The following is a 17492-nucleotide window of genomic DNA, read 5'->3' on the forward strand; positions in this document are numbered from 1 at the left end:
TTGTTCAACAGTGCCTCCATGTTTACTTAGTGTATAACCCGAGATTACAATCAGAATTCAACGTCACCTACCGTTGGAGATGCACATAAAATTCCTGTAAACGATACCGTAGTTTTTTTAAGAATCCTCGGCGAGATATGTAACGCACAAACCACACGCATTACGGAAGCTAGACGGAGTAATGGCGCATCACATCTCGTCGGACAGCCGCCACAAATTCCAGCATTCACACAATTTTCGCCAACGCCGAGGGTTTATACCAACTTTGCAACAGTATAACTGTAGTTGTATGCGCCAGGCACGAAGGTGTTCAACTTCTGTCCTTCATTGGGGATTCCTGGCCGACTTATTAACGAAAGCAAGCTGTGACCCGGGCACTAAGAGGGGTATAACAGGTGTAGCATGTCCGCCATCTTGGAATTTCTCCCCTGACCTAATGCTGGAACGAGGCTAGGACGGACTTCGGACTTGACCTTGCGAGCTTGGTTTGTTGTCGAGTCACGGGTTTAATGTACAGACCTGACGTTACGTGTCTTGTGACGTCTGGAGTCTGTTACTGTCTGTAGCCTCATCACGTCCTGTCTCCAGCACTGTGGGTCTCACACGGCAACTTAACCAAGTGGACAGTCAGGTTAGTGATATACAGATCACAGATCGTCTTTGTCGTGTGGGTTGTGGGCAAAAGGTTCAAAATGTGCCAAATCGACCTTTGAACAAACACTTTGAGCTGCACTTCATTATATATTCTTTTCTATCCCTTTCCGCTGTGTATCGTATATGTTAAACGATGTTGTACACACTGATCTGTCTAAGACATCACACAAGTTTCTGTACATTTTTTTACTCATAATTATTGTATTCCAGGTGAAATTGCCCTGTGAGAGGCCATGGCTCCAGTCAGGGCCCTGATTATTGGCGCAGGAAACAGAGGAGAGATGTATGCCAGGTTCTCATTGGACAACAGTGAGCGCTTCCAGGTGGGTAGAGTTCAGAATTTTCCCAGTGATGTAGATACAGAATGCCCCCTCATCCCGCATAGTCTCGCCTTTCCTCGCGAGACTTCTTAACCTTTGTCCAGCTGAATATCGGACATTTTTGTTTAATAAACAACAGGCGATGGGTTTAATTCTGATATCAATTTTGTGCATCATTTTTAAACGTTCACCTGACGGTTACTAAATTTCGACAGTCTAAAGAAATTGAGGTTTGTTTGGTGTTGTAGCTTGCATTGCACCCAGGCTCAAATTGGGTTCAATGATCTTGCTTTCCGTTTTCCAAATACACCGCTAGTGGCGCTTATTAAAAGTGACATTTTCCAGGTGGTAGGTGTTGCCGACCCTGAGCCGTTCAGGCGCCAACGTCTTCAGCAGGAGTTCAACATTCCCGAGGAGAATGTCTTCACAGGTAAAATTTACAACCGCCTAGGTACCTCCATTTGTGTTACATTTGTTTATGCTGCACTAGCTATGTAGATTATGCATGTAAAATTTATGTCATCAACCAGTATGAGACTATGTATTTCTAAGTGTCTAGTTTAATAACATTTATGCTATTCAAACGACCCATCCATCATTTTGGCACAAAACAAGAAACAGAGATATCTCACTTTCGGTATTAGAGTAGATATAGTTTAGACTTATTACAAAACAAATGCACATATACAGAACTAAACAGGTTCATAAAAGAACATGCTTTAGCCACGGATGAACATTATTACAATATATCTATAGTTATCATCAGTAATTAGAGGTATCAATTGTATTTATTAGAGGTAAACATAATCATAAATAGATAGTAAATATAGTTTTGTACATAGTAGATATAGATAGGTACATGTATAGTAGATATAGACACGACATGAGCATGAAATGTTACACATACAATTATATCAAGAGATGGAACTTATTCTGCTGTTACTCCATGGTTTATGAGCCATAATTTCCTGGCGAATCTACGTGGCAATACCATGTCATCCTAACGAAACACAATCTCCGCCCGCTCACTTCATATTCTAACAAACAAACAAACAAACATAGCATAAATAAGTGCCACTCAACACTTGTAACTTCTTGCACTGAAAACAACTCTTAGATAGATTTTTTTAAAGTTTTAAAATCCTGTGGCGGTCTAAAGGTTTACATTGCACTGTTAGTACTTCCCAAAAACATGTTCCCACTACTCTCAGATGTCAATGTCCTCACTACCCTCAGATGTCAATGTCCTCACTACCCTCAGATGTCAATGTCCTCACTACTCTGATGTCAATGTCCCCACTACTCTCAGATGTCAATGTCCGCACTAATCTCATTTGTCCAGACTGGCAGAAAGCCGCGGAGAGGGAGAAGTTTGCCGACTGTGTTGTCATAGCAACCCCGGACCAGCTGCACAAAGCTCCTGCCGTGGTGTTTGCTGACAGAGGCTACCACATGCTACTGGAGAAACCCATGGCAGTACGTGTTACACTGTGTACTAACCAATCTTTGAAAAAAAGAGGAGAGTGCTTACAACGCTTGTATGAAAACATTTTGTCTGATAACTGATTAGATTGTTTTCATGTTACTGAATCAGAATCTCTTCAGATAAAATCGGCTCAGCTCAACAATATTTGATATTCATTCCAGTTTGAACCCCTCGAATCCATACTGGTCTCTATAGAAATGCGTGATTTGGATAAAGTACTCCATTTATGCTTCCAAAATGGACTCAGCTAATTCCATCATATACATGATGGATTTAGTCTCTGTGTCTATTTGCTTGTGTCTTCATGGTTATTTGAGTACGGAATATAAGTCACAATACGGGAGGGTGGAAATGATGTAACCGCAGACTAACAAGAACGAATTTGAGGTGAAATTGTCTCCTTAGAGGCTGGGAGAACAGTCAATAATTAAAGAAGACATGGAATCTTCGATTTCTCATTACGTTTAGTACACCTATTCTGTTTGCAAGTGCTACAATACCTACAGTGACACCACCCATACATTTCCCAGCTTACAGAGGAGGACTGTCGTGAGGTTGTAGCAGCCTGTGAGAGGAACAACGTCATCCTATCTGTGGGTTTCGTGTTGAGGTACTCTCCACATGTCAGGAAAATCAAGGTACAAAGGTTTAAAGGCTCATTATGTAACTTTTTGACAATACGAAAAGTATATTTTCCATTTTTTTCTTTACATAGTAAGTTGACCTAACCCGTTAATTAGTATCCCAGAACAATATTCAGCAATAGAAAATGCAACAACCTTGCTCCATATAAGCATGATAGAAAACTAAATGATCTCCTATTCGGTACCGCACATATGATATGGTTGACAACTGCCAGTGCTGTGGCCTACGTCCCCTTTGGGGATTTTTGCGTAAAAAGTTACATAATGGGCCTTTAAATCAATGACGTTGAAATCCACATATTAGAATGAACTGGTTAACTTCACGAAGCAGACAGAGTTACCAGGTTTCTCCTGCTTACACATACTTTGTTTTAAGAACCTTTATATTCAAGTAGACACCAATGCAGGATAATAGGATAAAACGATACACATACGTTGCTTACTTAAAGCTCTGTAAAGCAATCAACTGTTTAACTTTATGCACAACAGGGAAGCCAAAAACAAACTCAAATCTACTTCCCTTATCATATTATGCAATAGATTTGGGCAACATTTGGGCAACCTCAATTGGGCAACATTTAGCTATCTGTTTTTCTTACACTAATTTGTTTACCAGAAAACATTTTAAAAAAACTCATCCTAAAGATTTCCGTTTACGAAGGTATTGTTTCGGGTGGCTGTCAGCTGTTGACTGTCTGACTTCCAATCTACTTATGTCATGCCCCGACTCCATATCTATGTACCTAGGCCAATACGTTTGTAACGCTGTAGAAAAGAGAAAGAATCGTGACAGACAGAAATGTTTAATATAATGTACATCATGTCAATACGCCATTCACGTTGTATTCATGTAGTTTTAGTTTCCAAGAATTGACTAGTATGATTGTAAAGATCACATTGCCATCCTTGCCATACATTGTACCATGTACAACTGTCGAGCATTAAAGATTATTTATTATAAACAGATACAGGTTGACAGCACGTGGATAGGAGAAAGTCAGCAGCTGACAGAGGTCAAAAGGTCAGACACAGAAACTGTGGTTAACTTGAAAGTAGGTCAACAACTCATGGTTAGGGAAATGACAGTAGGTCAGAAGATCAGCCACAAGAAATTTGGTCATAAACGAACAAAACCGAAATGCTTTGCAGAAGTCAGGAATATCTAATTGTTCTGCGCTCTGTGTTTTGTAGGAACTGATTGACAGTGGAGCCATCGGAGACATAGTCCACATCCAACACATGGAACCGGTAAAATATTCCTTTCATTCATAAATATTTGTCAATTGATGTCTTTATGACATAAATATAGTAAATGTATTTAACCTACCATAGAATATAGAAGGCTATTTATAAAAATAGATTTCTAGCTATATTCATGTATTAAATGTTACTAACTGAGTTCAAGTTTACTTAACTAATGCTGGGGTCACATTTCCAAAACAGGGCCCGGCCCTTTCAAAACTGCCGTCTTATGAAACGAAAAGTATGATATAAAATACAACTACATGTACTTGGAACTCGTTAATCAAAGCAGCCCGGCCGGGCCCCGGTTTGGAAATGTGAGCTCAGCTTAATAGGTTGAGTTCAGTACAGAGGAACTAATATATATGGAAATGAATATGTATACCATGGCTTTCCATATACCGCGGTGACATCAACAACAAATTTCAAGTTCAGATATTTTCTTACTGATGATTTATTTCGTGCAACAAAGTAAGTCTTACTTGCATGAAAATCCTTCCATGATTAAATCCTAGGCGGGATTCTGGTTCTTTGCGCACCACTTCGTCCGAGGAGACCACCGGACCACAGCTGGCAGCTGTTCCTCACTCCTCACCAAAGGTTCCCACGACATTGATCTGATAGGATACTGGCTCAGCGGGTCGAGGTTAATTGATGCATCATTTACTGCTGTACCTTGTAGTAGCAAAATGTTTTGTCTCCAACTCCTTATCAGAACCTTTAGTGCTTATCTCTTTGTGTTGCCAGCGTGTGTGTGTGTGTGCGCGCGCGCATGTGTGCGTATGTGCGTGCGTAATATGTATGTGTGTATGAGTGTGTGTGTGTGTGTTTGTTCGTATATGAGTGTACGTGTGTGTGTGTGCGTGTGCGCGTGTGTGCGTATGTATGTGTGTATGTATGTATCTGTGTTTTTGTGTGTGTGTATGTGTGTGTCTATGACTATGTCTGTGTGTATGTGTGTTGTCAAAAAATTCGTACCTACCAAGTGCCTGTCAAAAATGCAGAGCTGCAAAAATAGACCCGTCTTTGGCCGTGTCAGTAACTTAAGAGAAACGTTTATCTGCAAATCTCCAAATTCCTACTTTGCTGGGTTTACTATTATACAAAAAAGTCGTTCTTTTTGAACAGGTGTGTCAAGGTGTCGTCATTTGGAAGCCTCATGCATTTCAGGCCCGAGAACAAGGTAAGAACGTTAAGTCAAGTAACATTTCATTGACCTTTAACCCCCAGGTCCAGTGACGACCTTATAGAATGACGACCTAATAACCGTCGTGAACGTCTTTATTTACATGAATAACAATGTCTTCGGGATGCTGGAATTCAGGATCTGGTGTAAAACCTTATTTGATTTCACCTTTCTGCTTCGAAGTTACATACAAAACGTTTCCATGTTATCTTAAGTTACAAAATCCCCTAATGCCTTCCAGAAGCCTGAAAACGTTGAAATGCATCCAATGTAATGTCAGGGTGACAAATTGGTTTTCAAAATCAATGTTGTTGCCATTGTAGTAAAAGTAAACAGTAAACAACAACAACAATAGTACGTTTGTGACGTTCCTCCCAGCCGGCAGGTGCAGGCAGCAGGTGTGTGGACTGCCAGGTGGAGAACACCTGTCCTTATTCGGCCAAGAAGATCTACCTGGAGAGGGTGAAACAGGTGACATTACACTGATCTGACTAGGCAATTCTGTGTTTAATATGAGCTAGAAGGTTAACATTACATTTTAGAAATCTACCTGCTCTTTTGTATGTTTAGATAAAACTCAGAAAGCAGAAGCCCTGCAGTCTTTTGTAATACTTTACCACTGAAAAGGCCTGCTAAAATGCGTGTTAATAGACCATAAAATGTGTTGATGGAGGATAGATATCCTGGTAATAAGATATGCCCAAAAAGCAGTTTTCTTTTTTAGATGTTTCAGTTAGCATCCACTACCTTTCGTGCAATGACACTGGTTAGAGCTCAAGATCAACAGGTTTATAACCTCAAACTATTGGTTGATATACAAAAAATAGTGATAACAAATTTCTAAAAGTCCAATAAGAAACACAATGTAGGCAAAGTTTACACAAGACAACATCAAATTCACACAGGAACCGAGTCATGACAACATGCACACTTCCTAGACACCAAAACTGTCATAGAGGATTGCAAACCTGTTGATCTTGAGATCTCACTAGTGTTATTGACGAAAGGTAGTTGATGCTACCTGAAACATCTAATATTCTCCCAAATCATATCCTTGAGTATCTATTTTTTGGTGGAGACATAAATTGTCACAGACATAGACTTGAGTAATTCTATTGACACTTCTGTGTAAACTTTTTTCTGTGTTGTACACCAGGGCCTGACAGACTTCCCAGTCAGCCAGGTGTGTCCCCAGGAGCCGGTGGATGTAGAGAATCTGACCGAGGCGCTGAGAACTGGGCCGTACGGACGCTGTGTGTACGAGTGTGACAACGACGTTGTCTCCAATCAGGTACATGTCTTTTAACAACCTCATTGCGTTTTGCAACCTGTCGTTCTGTTATAGCAAATACAAATTTGAGTTCATGCATAGCAAAAGAAATGTTGAAAAATCATTAATAATCCATGCCACCGAGGATGTCTTGTGAAATTGTAGATCATAAACTTCGACTAACATTAGATGAGCCATACAGAAATTGCAAAGACACGAGAAGATAAAAATAATTATGGCTTCACCACCATGTGGTTAAGACATATTGTTTTTTTCTCATGTTTCTTCCTCTCCTCCTTCCCCTCATTCTCCTACCATTTCCTCAAATTGATTCAACTCCTTCATTTTGGGGCCAAATAACAATGAAATTTGGCATGAAGGTAGAGTGGGCGAATACCCTCGGGAGGTTTGTGTGTTAACATATTTGGGCGCAAGTCATCAAAATGACATGCAGACCAAGCGACCGATAGGCATGCAGCTTTCCTCTATTCTTCTTCCTGATTGGCTGTTGGGATTTGATTGGGTTAACTCAATTAGCACGTGTACAAAGCCACGCCATATTGACATTATGAACTAAATTAAAGTGTTTTGGTAGGTATGTCAAGCTTTCCTGCTCCAGCATAAGGGGATAAACGGGCATAAACGCTTCTTTTAATCTTAATAAACAACAGTTTGCATTATGCAATTAAAAATCCCAACCGATAATGTAGGGGATAGCAATCCAACTGTTGTCACTTCATACTATAGTTAGTTATATCAATGTAAAGAATTGTTTTCCCTTGTCCTTCTCCTTCTTTCCCTGCCATTGTCGTAAAATGTGGTGAAGCCATCTGCTACATTTGCTCCAAAGCAAACTTTCTAGTTATAAGCCTTTTCTCTCAACCTTTTGACATTGCATGTTAATAGGCAATCAAAGTTATTAAAAATGATAATTCAACTACATCTAATCCCCATACCCTGTCAATTATAATTCTCTACCACGGGACTCGGGACTCGGGACTCATTTCAGGTCTGCGTTTGCAAAATTCCTCCATGGATAGCAACAGCCGCACAGGAAAAGAATAAACAGTGACATTCAAAACAATGCACCTGTACATAGAAATAAAAAAAAAATTAAAACTCATTATTTTGTTATTTGTAGTCCGTAAACTTCCAGTTCGATGGAGGGCAGACAGTTTCCTTTGACATGGTGGGCTTCACACAGGAGGTCTGTGAGCGACAGACCAGGATCTCAGGCACCAAGGTGGGGCGGTCAGATGGTATCTTCAATCATCCATTTTTTTTGTTTTGTTTTGTTTTCTGTTTTAGAAAGTTCAGTGACTTTAATAGGGCCTTGGTTAAAGGTGTTACCCTAACAGGCAAAAGACCACAATATCTAATTTCTTAATTTTCTAATTTCCAGAAAAAGGTGATTACAAATCATCTACCCGAGTTTTATACCTTGAAAACCTTAACATCAACCTTATTAATATTAATATTCACAAATGACCCATGACCACTCTGGACAGCTGATAACCGCTTAAAAGTCTTCCCTAGCAAACCAGAAAACACATGGCGGAATGTTTTTAGAACAAAATACTGTAACCTTCACTGAAAACATTCAGCTTAAAAATGACAAGATTTCCCTAAATGACTTATTTACATTACCATATGTTATAGACTACAAGTAGACTCACTGCGCCTGCTGGAATTACTGGCCTTTGCCCGAAGTCCAGATCATAGCATGTCCAAAAGATACATTGTAAAACAACTGCTTTGGAGGAATTTCGTCATTTTTACCTCCATGAAAAATGGAGGTATTGTTTTTGGCGTGTCTGTCTGTATGTATGTATGTATGTATGTCTGTGTGTGTGTCTGTGTGTGTTTCCGCAACTTTGTGGTCAGCATAACTTCAGAACGCCTTTATGGATTATGATGATATTTGGCATGTAGGTAAGTCTTAGAAAGACAAACGTCAAGGTCAAATATGGGCCTCCTGGTGGATGACCTTGGTACTGCAGCAGAACTTCCGGTTTTTGTATCTTTTATCCTGAACATGCTATGGTCTTGATGTTTTGGTGACAGATAGCTTTTCCTGTCAGGAAGAAGTGGTGTGAGTTTGGTCCCCCAGCTTGTTCTGGAAGTGCAGGGCACTTTCTGGCGAAATGTTTAAAAGTCAATAAGTCCAGATAGGAACAACATATTTCCATAATTTTTGGTGTGTAGGTAGCTGAGAGAGAGATGTACATGATTAAATGCAAATTATGCAAATGGGGACTTTATTTGCATAATTAATGAGGAAATTCTATGATTACAGTGTTTTACATCATACTAATTTCATACATGTAATGTATGTAACCTATGGCAGGCAGAACATCAACAGATACTAATTATGCAAATGATGACCTAATTTGCATAATTTATGCAAAAATTCTATGATTTCTTAATGGTGAATATTAGGAATGCCATAGTTGGGAATTCTGTAAGTTAATCAAAAATTAACATACATCACGATGCATATATCATGTTAATGCGGACATATCAAGCCCATATTTCATGTAGGTATGAGGTCTCGGAATTCTTGTTATGAAAATGTAGTCCCCCATAAGCTGTATAACTTTCTGTTTATACATCTTTTAAGCGACACTATATAGATCCCACTGTTCATAAACAAATTTCAATGCTACTACGAGTTATTTTTCCGGAAAAGCATAAACTCCCCTGCAATTTTAGAGCAAACTGCTAGATGTCTCAATCTTATGACACTTTGAAATCACAAATTGGAAAATTTATGTGCGAACCCAAAACTATGGCCATAGTATGAAAGAAAACACAAGATATTGAGACTAAAAAATTCATACAAACACTGCCTGAGCTGTAACCTCCTTTTTTCATTAAGGTTAAACTTTCGAAAAGTGAGTACACAATTCAAGAATAGTCGAATTCACTACTCATTATCACGTTTGTATCCCATCTAACCAGGGAGAGCTGCGCTGGTCCAGTCCCGGTCCCGTGTATGTGTATGACTTCCTGACTCAGACATCCACGGAACATCCCTGTGCAGCAGCGCCCCCTAACAAGATGCGTGAAATGCATGGCGGTGACTACTTCCTGACGGATGCCTTTGTCAAGGCTGTTCAGGTAAGGTTACACGTTTTATTTATTTATTTATTGCTCTTAAAAATAGTTGGGTGGTACCTTCAGTCTCTGAAAGACTGATTTCCAAGGTAGCCCAACAGAACATACACACTGGACAACATAGAATACAATAAAATTAAACAAAATAAAACAGATTAATCAAATGATCAATCGTAGCAAATGACAATAAATAATATAAACAGAGGGTACACGTAACAGTACAAATTACGAAGCAACAATGTTAATGTAAGCTTCAGACTCGGGGGGACAGAGTTCCGCTGTGATTCTTCTTCTTCTCGGGTCACCACTGCTACACTCTTCCCCTTCAATACTCCGCGCATGCCCTTCCTCTGTCATCCGCTGTGATGACACCGAGGGTACGACCAGGAGCCCCAAAGTTCGTTCTGATGGTTTAGTCAACTTTGTCACTCAGGCCAACAGCTCACGGGAGACGATTGGTAGACTGTCTCGGATGGGAAAGTCCCTTCCCGGTTTCATGGACTGACAGGGGAAAACCCTGAGTCGTTCCTTTCCTGAGCTTCGAGAAAAGTTCTAAGTCCGAATCAACAGGTGGTTGCCGAGCAGCTAGGGTTCCCCATGCTTCGGATTCTGCTATAGCCTTTCTCTTATAGTCTCACAGTTTTCTTTCTTTTATCCCCTTAAATGTTCGTTTCCTTCCCTCCCCAAATGTGTTCATTCTCATAATAAATTCAACAACGGATTGGTCAAAATAGTCCAATTTGGGTACAAAACGTCGATTTTGAAGGTTTTCTGCCGAATTAAATAGTCGTTTTCGAGGAGAAAAGCACGTTCTTATCAATTAACCCTCACTAACGGGGATTATAAGATAACCTTTCGGATTATTGCTATTGAGTTCACGTCATTTGGTGAACTGAGTCCCAACGGGATGGAACCCTACTAATACAGCGTTCATGACAAATACAGTTTAGCTATGGGAATGGATCGACGTGTCCGGAATGAGGAGCTACACTTTCCCTTCTCTTCACGCCTGCCACTCATCTTACAAATCGTTACACTGTTTGATATCCATTTCACAACTGACCCTCTTGGCCGTGGGTGGTTACAGATTACGATCTGCCTTATGCCGGTGTTATCGGATATCGCTATAGCATAACGGAAACAACTACCAGGCCACTATCAAGGCGAGATACAATGGTCGCCAGTTCAACTTCGGGGGAAGCAGGGGTCTTGAGGCGCAACTTCAGTAAAAGCATTCAATACAACCATGTGTAATCATTGCTGTCACAATGTAGAGTGACGATTATAATCTTACAATCGGCGGCCATTCTTACATTAAGATCCATGCGTATGTCTCCTTTGGTCTTCACTGACTATAGATAAACTCAAGTTCATATCTACAGAAACCAGGCCTATTCGTAAATCACTTGTACATAATTCTTCTAATCTGTTGGAATAGAAAGATCTGCTATGTTAAAAGACAATGAAAACAGATCCGAGGGTCTTTTACTAAAACCATGTTGATTTGATTACTATATGGATAACATCCGCGTGCGCAAATAATTTCGTCCTCCCACCCTAAAAACCATACCGCAACTGCAAAATGTGAAAATATGTGCCCTAAATCACAAGAAAAAATATTGGAAAACAATACAATAGTATCGTAGAATGCGAAATTCAATGCTAAAGTATAAGACGAAAATTTGAAAATAATGAAAGGAAGATTCTAGTATTGTAGGGTGTCAGAGTATGTCATCAATATAATCAAATCAACATGGCCTAACTTGCTAAGTAAGCAAAGAAAGCCTCTCCAACTTTGCCTTCAGAAAATGCCACCACCGTGCATGTTGTTGAATACCTCGTACTTGGGGGTTTATTTATATTCACAGAGAGCTAATAGAAATGGATTTTGGGATTTCGTCCCTAGAAAAGTGTTTTCTGAATTTCTTCTAAGTCAAGTCTATTTTCCAGAATTTCAGATACAATTTATTGCCTTAGTCTTTAATTTACTTCCAGACCGGTGACCGTTCCTGCGTGCTGACCGGACCACAGGAGACTCTGCAGAGCCACCTGCTGGTGTTTGCTGCTGAGCAGGCTCGTCTGCAGGACAGGGTCATTACCATAAACCCTGATGGTTCTTATAGCTAAAGCACGGGATGGCGTCATCACAAAAGAAGGTCCCTAAAGTTGATCAAACTACAGAAAATAGTTATTAAATAAACCCAGACAGTTCTAATAGCTAAGTACAGCTACAGGACAGAATCATTACCATAAACCCAGATGGTCCCTATAGCTGAGCACAGCTACAGAACAGTCATTACCATAAACCCAGACAGTTCCTATAGCTGAGCACAGCTACAGGACAGAATCATTACCATAAACCCTGAAGGTTCATATAGCTATGCACAGCTACAGTACAGCGTTATTACAATAACCCCGGAAGGTTCCTATAGCTGAGCACTGTTACAGGACAGGTATTACCATAAACCCTGAAGGTTCCTATAGCTGTGCACAGCTACAGTACAGCGTTATTACCATAAACCCTGATGGTTCCTATAGCTAGGCACAGCTACAGGACAGAGTCATTACCATAAACCCAGACGGTTCCTATAGCTGAGCACAGCTACAGGATAGTCATTACCATAAACCCAGAAGGTTCGTATAACTGTGCACAGCTACAGTACAGAGTTATTACCATAAACCCTGACGGTTCCTATAACTGTACACAGCTACAGTAGTCATTTCCATAAACCCAGACGGTTCCTATAGCTGTGCACAGTTACAGGACAGAGTCATTACCATTAACCCTGCAGTTCCTATAGCTGAGCACAGCTACATGACAGTCATTACCATAAACCCTGCGGTTCCTATAGCTGAGCACAGTTACAGGACAGAGTCATTACCATAAATCTAGACGGTTCCTATAGCTGAGCACAGCTACATGACAGTCATTACCATAAACCCTGCGGTTCCTATAGCTGAGCACAGCTACAGGACAGAGTCATTACCATAAATCTAGACGGTTCCTATAGCTGAGCACAGCTACATGACAGTCATTACCATAAACCCTGCGGTTTCTATAGCTAAGCACAGTTACAGGACAGAGTCATTACCATAAATCTAGACGGTTCCTATAGCTGAGCATAGTTACGGGATAGTCATTACCATAAACCCAGATGGTTTCCATAGCTGAGCACAGGACAATGTCACCTTAATGTATGACAGAGATATTTCAACAATCTTATCTGGTTTTACAGACTTTTTGTCAAATAAATCATTACCTCTGGGAGAAGGCACTGTGTTCGGTCATGTTTGTGTGTTCACAGCTACATGTAGAACTCACGGTGAGTTCAGACTTCCTTGATTTTTGGTTAATGATTAGTTATTTGGTCTCAGATTATGCGAATTGCTTTTTTATTTTCAAGTGATAAAATAAAGTTATTGAACATCCCTATACGGTGTTATTATCTGCCTGCGGCTGTATTATATAGTTATAACTGTAAAGCCACGTTTAATTCCGCATATGGAAGTTTCGTAAGAGTGAATATCATGCATCATAACATATTCCAATCAGGACGTCATTTGCATAATTCATGGAGAAATTAGAATACCTTCCTTTGTTAAGATTGATGTTAAAAACGCGTAGTACTGGTTTGAATTTTTATACAGCAGATTCCAGGGATATCGCTTACAAGACAACTATAAGGTTTCAGTCCATAAGTATTTTTACAAGCAGCTGGCACATGAACGATATGGGCTTCTTGTATCTATTAGTTCGTGCTCTCGGACAGTCTAGCATCTCGATGCTCCTGTATACCTGCTAGTTATTTCTGTGGGGACAGTCGGTGTCTGTATTCTGACCTCATAAGTGTCCTAGCAAACTTAGTACACAACAGTTATCTTATCTTAGCTAGTAGTGACAGTCCGAGATGTTGTAGTACATGGTCATATATTGTGTAGATGTTTTCCAGGATAATGCGGCAAGCCCGCCTTTGTAACCGCGCAAGGCTAAGTTCTTTGGCTTTAGTGAGGGCGGGGTCCAGGAAGGGGCTGTATACTCCAGGGTAGGTCCAATATATCCTGTGTATATGGCTATGCATAAGATTAAGTCAATGTGGTCTAATTAATAAATTGATTTTGTTGAATTGATTTAGGGGTAATGGTCCGCCCCGAGGTGATGGAGCCTTGTCAGTTGATATAATCACCGAAAGAATGTACCGAGTCAGCGTATGTATACATCTTGATGGAGACAATTTTGGAAGAGGACGACTTATTCTGATAAGATAACGATGTTACTTACTTAAATAACAAAATGACTTTGGTTTGTTACACCGTCTTCTGCAACAAGACAACCTCCAAGCAGATATTTGCGTCAAAGATCGTAATATTTTGACAGCCTAGGCTTCTCTGTCAACCCTTACCCCATATGAGAAAATCAAAACCTCTGAAGGCAAAGCATATGATGTACCAAATATGATACTATATCAAATAGAGTACTTATTGCGTATAAGAAGTGACGTTAACATTGATAAGCAATGAGGGTAGTGTTTTCATTGGAGGCAAGCATATCACACACCAGCAGTAGGTTTCTCACTCGTCGCATTAAACCGACCCTCCTACCAACTAGTGTTTCTGAAAGCCTTTTAAGGCATTTTAAAGCCTTTTAAAGCCTTTTAAAAATCATTTTTAATTGTACACATTAAGACATTTGGATCCGTTCGAGAAAGTGTTCTCAGTACCTACGTCTTTGGGGCATAAACCCGTACGTAGCCTGATCTACAAAAAGTCTTGCCACGTGGTCTTGGTATGATTTGCCGTGCAATGACGATTTCTTTAAAAGTGGACTCATTTTTTTCTGCTTAAACTATCTACCTGCAATGACAACTGCCTTTATTGTGTGCCGGGAAACTATGTAAAGTATCAGGGTGGTATATGACCCCTTCAGCACCACTCAGCGAGTGGTTCTCACTCAAAGTTTATAGACAATGCTGCTGGTTATCAAACAGTTAAAGTCCACGCCCTGATTCAAAGTTCGCTTTGGGGAAATTTTGTTCTATTCTTAGCACTTAGCAGTAATTTCCATTACGTAATCACAGCAAAACTCTTAATTTAAGAATAGTCCATTTCTAATGTGTACTTTCTATTGTTATATTTTCCGTTGTCTACACATTCTGGCTCTGCATCAAACTTTTTTTAGATATGAATATTTTTTCTTTCACGTTTGGACCACATTTGCAAAACAGAAGCAGCGAACTATTTATTGCTAGCTGTATTCATCCTATGCCCCCCCCCCCCGGCAACAAGGGTATGGATCAGTCTAGAGAGGCTATGAGGTAATGTAGTTAGGTTCGCAGACACAGTTGAGATCACGCCATCATGGCATCGAACGCTGCCGCTGAAGATACGACGGACGGCCCAGGCGCCGGTGACGGTCAGACCGCACATCGTAACAACGATAAGACTTACTCTTGTGGAGAACTGCTTCTTAAATGGGTGTTGGTTGTACTCATCATGTTAGCCGTACTGGCCTGTATAGTGGTCAGTACTATCTCTACTCTCGTGCTGGCAAAAGATAACACAACGATTGCAAACGGAACTTTTGTCACCAACTATTCTGGTGCTCTAGTTCCACTCTCTGATGCTAGCACCGTGGCTCTATGGCTGGTACTTTTTGTACCGTCAGCATTCGGCTTTACACGCGCGATGGTCAAGGAAGGTCTGAGCAGTGGTCAACCATCACCACACTGGACATCAGTGTTTCTCGTAAGTAACTGAATGTATACAGTTGCTTTTATCGTCTCATGTCCTCAACTTCTTGTCGTTAAAAGATACACTCAAGGTAGATACATCAATGTTAAGGACATAGGGCCGTTAATGCCTGGATACCATGTTTTGGGATTTGTTAGGTAAACCACTGTTTCACAAAAATATATGGAATCTATATCATAAGTGACACTATCAACAGTTGAGTTCTGTTGCCCGCTGAAGGGCAGTCATGATTGTGTTTTGGGTGCAGCAAATATTGATCTAGTACGCACTTCGTTTTAGATGTAACGTCCGTGTAAGTTTTAAAACAAACATAATTGAACATTGATACGTCCTCTCCATTGTTGGATAATAACCAAAGCAACTGAAATTAATTCTTCAGCAACCTCTCTTTCTTACTTGAATGAAACAAAAGTTGCTTTACATTTTCCTTGCACAAATCTTTGATATCTTTCTAGTAGCAGGGGGGTGTTTAGACTCTTTGTGCGCTCAAAGTGTGTGCTCACCGCGGGGCTAAAACAAGATGGACTTTATGATCAGGGGCTATCAAACACCAGATAAAGGGTAAGCGTGAAGGGTATGCACTTTAGACTCTGTGATTGTGCTAACCAAATGTTACGCCAGCAAATCTATAACTCAATAATGTTGATTGGTTTATTGACGTTTTCCACAGACCGCCTTTGTAAGTGTGTGCGAGGTGTCCGGACTGTGGCTGTTTACCTTCTACGTTCTCCCTGATGATAGCGTGGACATCTCGACCGCCATTGTTCTGATGAACACTGTGCTTGTTGGTCATTTCATACCACGGCATACTAAGCACTGGTGGCTTGTCCTGAATGTTCTTGGCATTTTATGTATCACAGGGGGTGTGGTTTGGCAGTGGCTTGATTATTATCAAAATCCGAAAAAAGAGTCATCTTTTGGTTATTCAATCTGGGTCATACCCACATCGGTCGTGCTTCTGACTATAGCCTGGTGCCCACTGATTCAGGAACGTCAGATGAAAGTAAAGTCATCTTCTTTTAGGCAACAACATCATCATGGTAGTCAAGAGGTCTCTGAGAGGGATGAGTCATATCAACGACAAGACACCAGCAGTGCCGCTCAAGAAGACACTAAAACTGCAGATGTGAGGGCCACGATTGTCAAGAACTTCCTCAACATGGTCATCCTAGTCATAGCGTTATTTGTGGTACCTCCACATGGCTATAATGTGAACAACGGCTTCAACTCGCTATACCTAAGGCAGACCGAAGTGATGCTTTCCGTACTCCCTGCTTTTGGTGGGTACGTTCTTGGTGTTATCGCGTGTGCCATGTGCATCCAGGCCTACTCTTTTCTCTTTCCTCTGTCTGTCGCCCCCTTCATAACATTTATCATCATGGATCGGCCAGACTATTGTCTGTGGTTTGAGAACATTTGCAGCAGGGTGCATGTGCGTAGCGATTCACATGTGTATCTCAGACTCGGCCTGGTATTACTGGGGCAAATATGCTGCAGTGTGTACAATTACGTCCTGACGGCACCCAAAATCTATGAGAATGAATCAAACGTAAGTACATTGTACATTCAAGTTGTTTACTTAAATGTAGCATGTAGCTTTAGTCACCATCTTCTACAATATACTGCTGTATATGCTTTATACTTATAAAAGTTTTAACATGCTTTATGCTTGTATATGCTTTTTTTTTAGCTTTTTTTTCTGCTGAAGTAGCCCATTGGCACATAATGTACTTTGGGTACGGGGTTAGCTGCAGGGAAATGATAAAGATAGTTTATTTATGTTTAGTTATAGTTTATATACTTTTATGCCTCAATTGTCATTTTG

General features: G+C 40.4%; 2 protein-coding genes across 2 annotated transcripts; both read left to right on the top strand.

Annotated features, from left to right (window-relative positions):
• Window positions 1-460: 460 nt before the first annotated feature.
• LOC109484830 lies at window positions 461-12639 on the top strand. Its single transcript, XM_019788186.1, has 13 exons — window positions 461-631; window positions 865-977; window positions 1320-1404; window positions 2317-2450; window positions 2991-3098; window positions 4296-4352; window positions 4862-4992; window positions 5475-5529; window positions 5911-6003; window positions 6689-6823; window positions 7944-8045; window positions 9764-9922; window positions 11915-12639. The coding sequence occupies exons 2-13, from the start codon at window positions 888-890 to the stop codon at window positions 12044-12046; spliced, it is 1281 nt and encodes a 426-aa protein (XP_019643745.1). The 5' UTR covers window positions 461-631; window positions 865-887; the 3' UTR covers window positions 12047-12639.
• A 2624-nt stretch (window positions 12640-15263) lies between these two features.
• Window positions 15264-17315, top strand: LOC109484786. Its single transcript, XM_019788150.1, has 2 exons — window positions 15264-15661; window positions 16338-17315. Exons 1-2 carry the CDS (start codon window positions 15275-15277, stop codon window positions 17313-17315), a joined length of 1365 nt encoding a protein of 454 aa, XP_019643709.1. The 5' UTR covers window positions 15264-15274.
• Window positions 17316-17492: the final 177 nt, after the last annotated feature.

The sequence above is a fragment of the Branchiostoma belcheri genome, unplaced genomic scaffold (assembly GCF_001625305.1).
Source record: "Branchiostoma belcheri isolate BF01 breed outbred unplaced genomic scaffold, Haploidv18h27 scaffold70, whole genome shotgun sequence".
Classification (NCBI taxonomy): Eukaryota; Metazoa; Chordata; class Leptocardii; order Amphioxiformes; family Branchiostomatidae; genus Branchiostoma; species Branchiostoma belcheri.

Bases quoted from the DNA above. Each gene is read 5' to 3' on its own strand.
- LOC109484830 (XM_019788186.1), top strand. From the start codon at position 888: ATGGCTCCAGTCAGGGCCCTGATTATTGGCGCAGGAAACAGAGGAGAG. The intron at 978-1,319 runs GTGGGTAGAGTT...GACATTTTCCAG, and splicing joins ACAACAGTGAGCGCTTCCAG to GTGGTAGGTGTTGCCGACCC. The intron at 4,993-5,474 runs GTTAATTGATGC...CTTTTTGAACAG, and splicing joins TACTGGCTCAGCGGGTCGAG to GTGTGTCAAGGTGTCGTCAT.
- LOC109484786 (XM_019788150.1), top strand. From the start codon at position 15,275: ATGGCATCGAACGCTGCCGCTGAAGATACGACGGACGGCCCAGGCGCC. The intron at 15,662-16,337 runs GTAAGTAACTGA...CGTTTTCCACAG, and splicing joins ACTGGACATCAGTGTTTCTC to ACCGCCTTTGTAAGTGTGTG.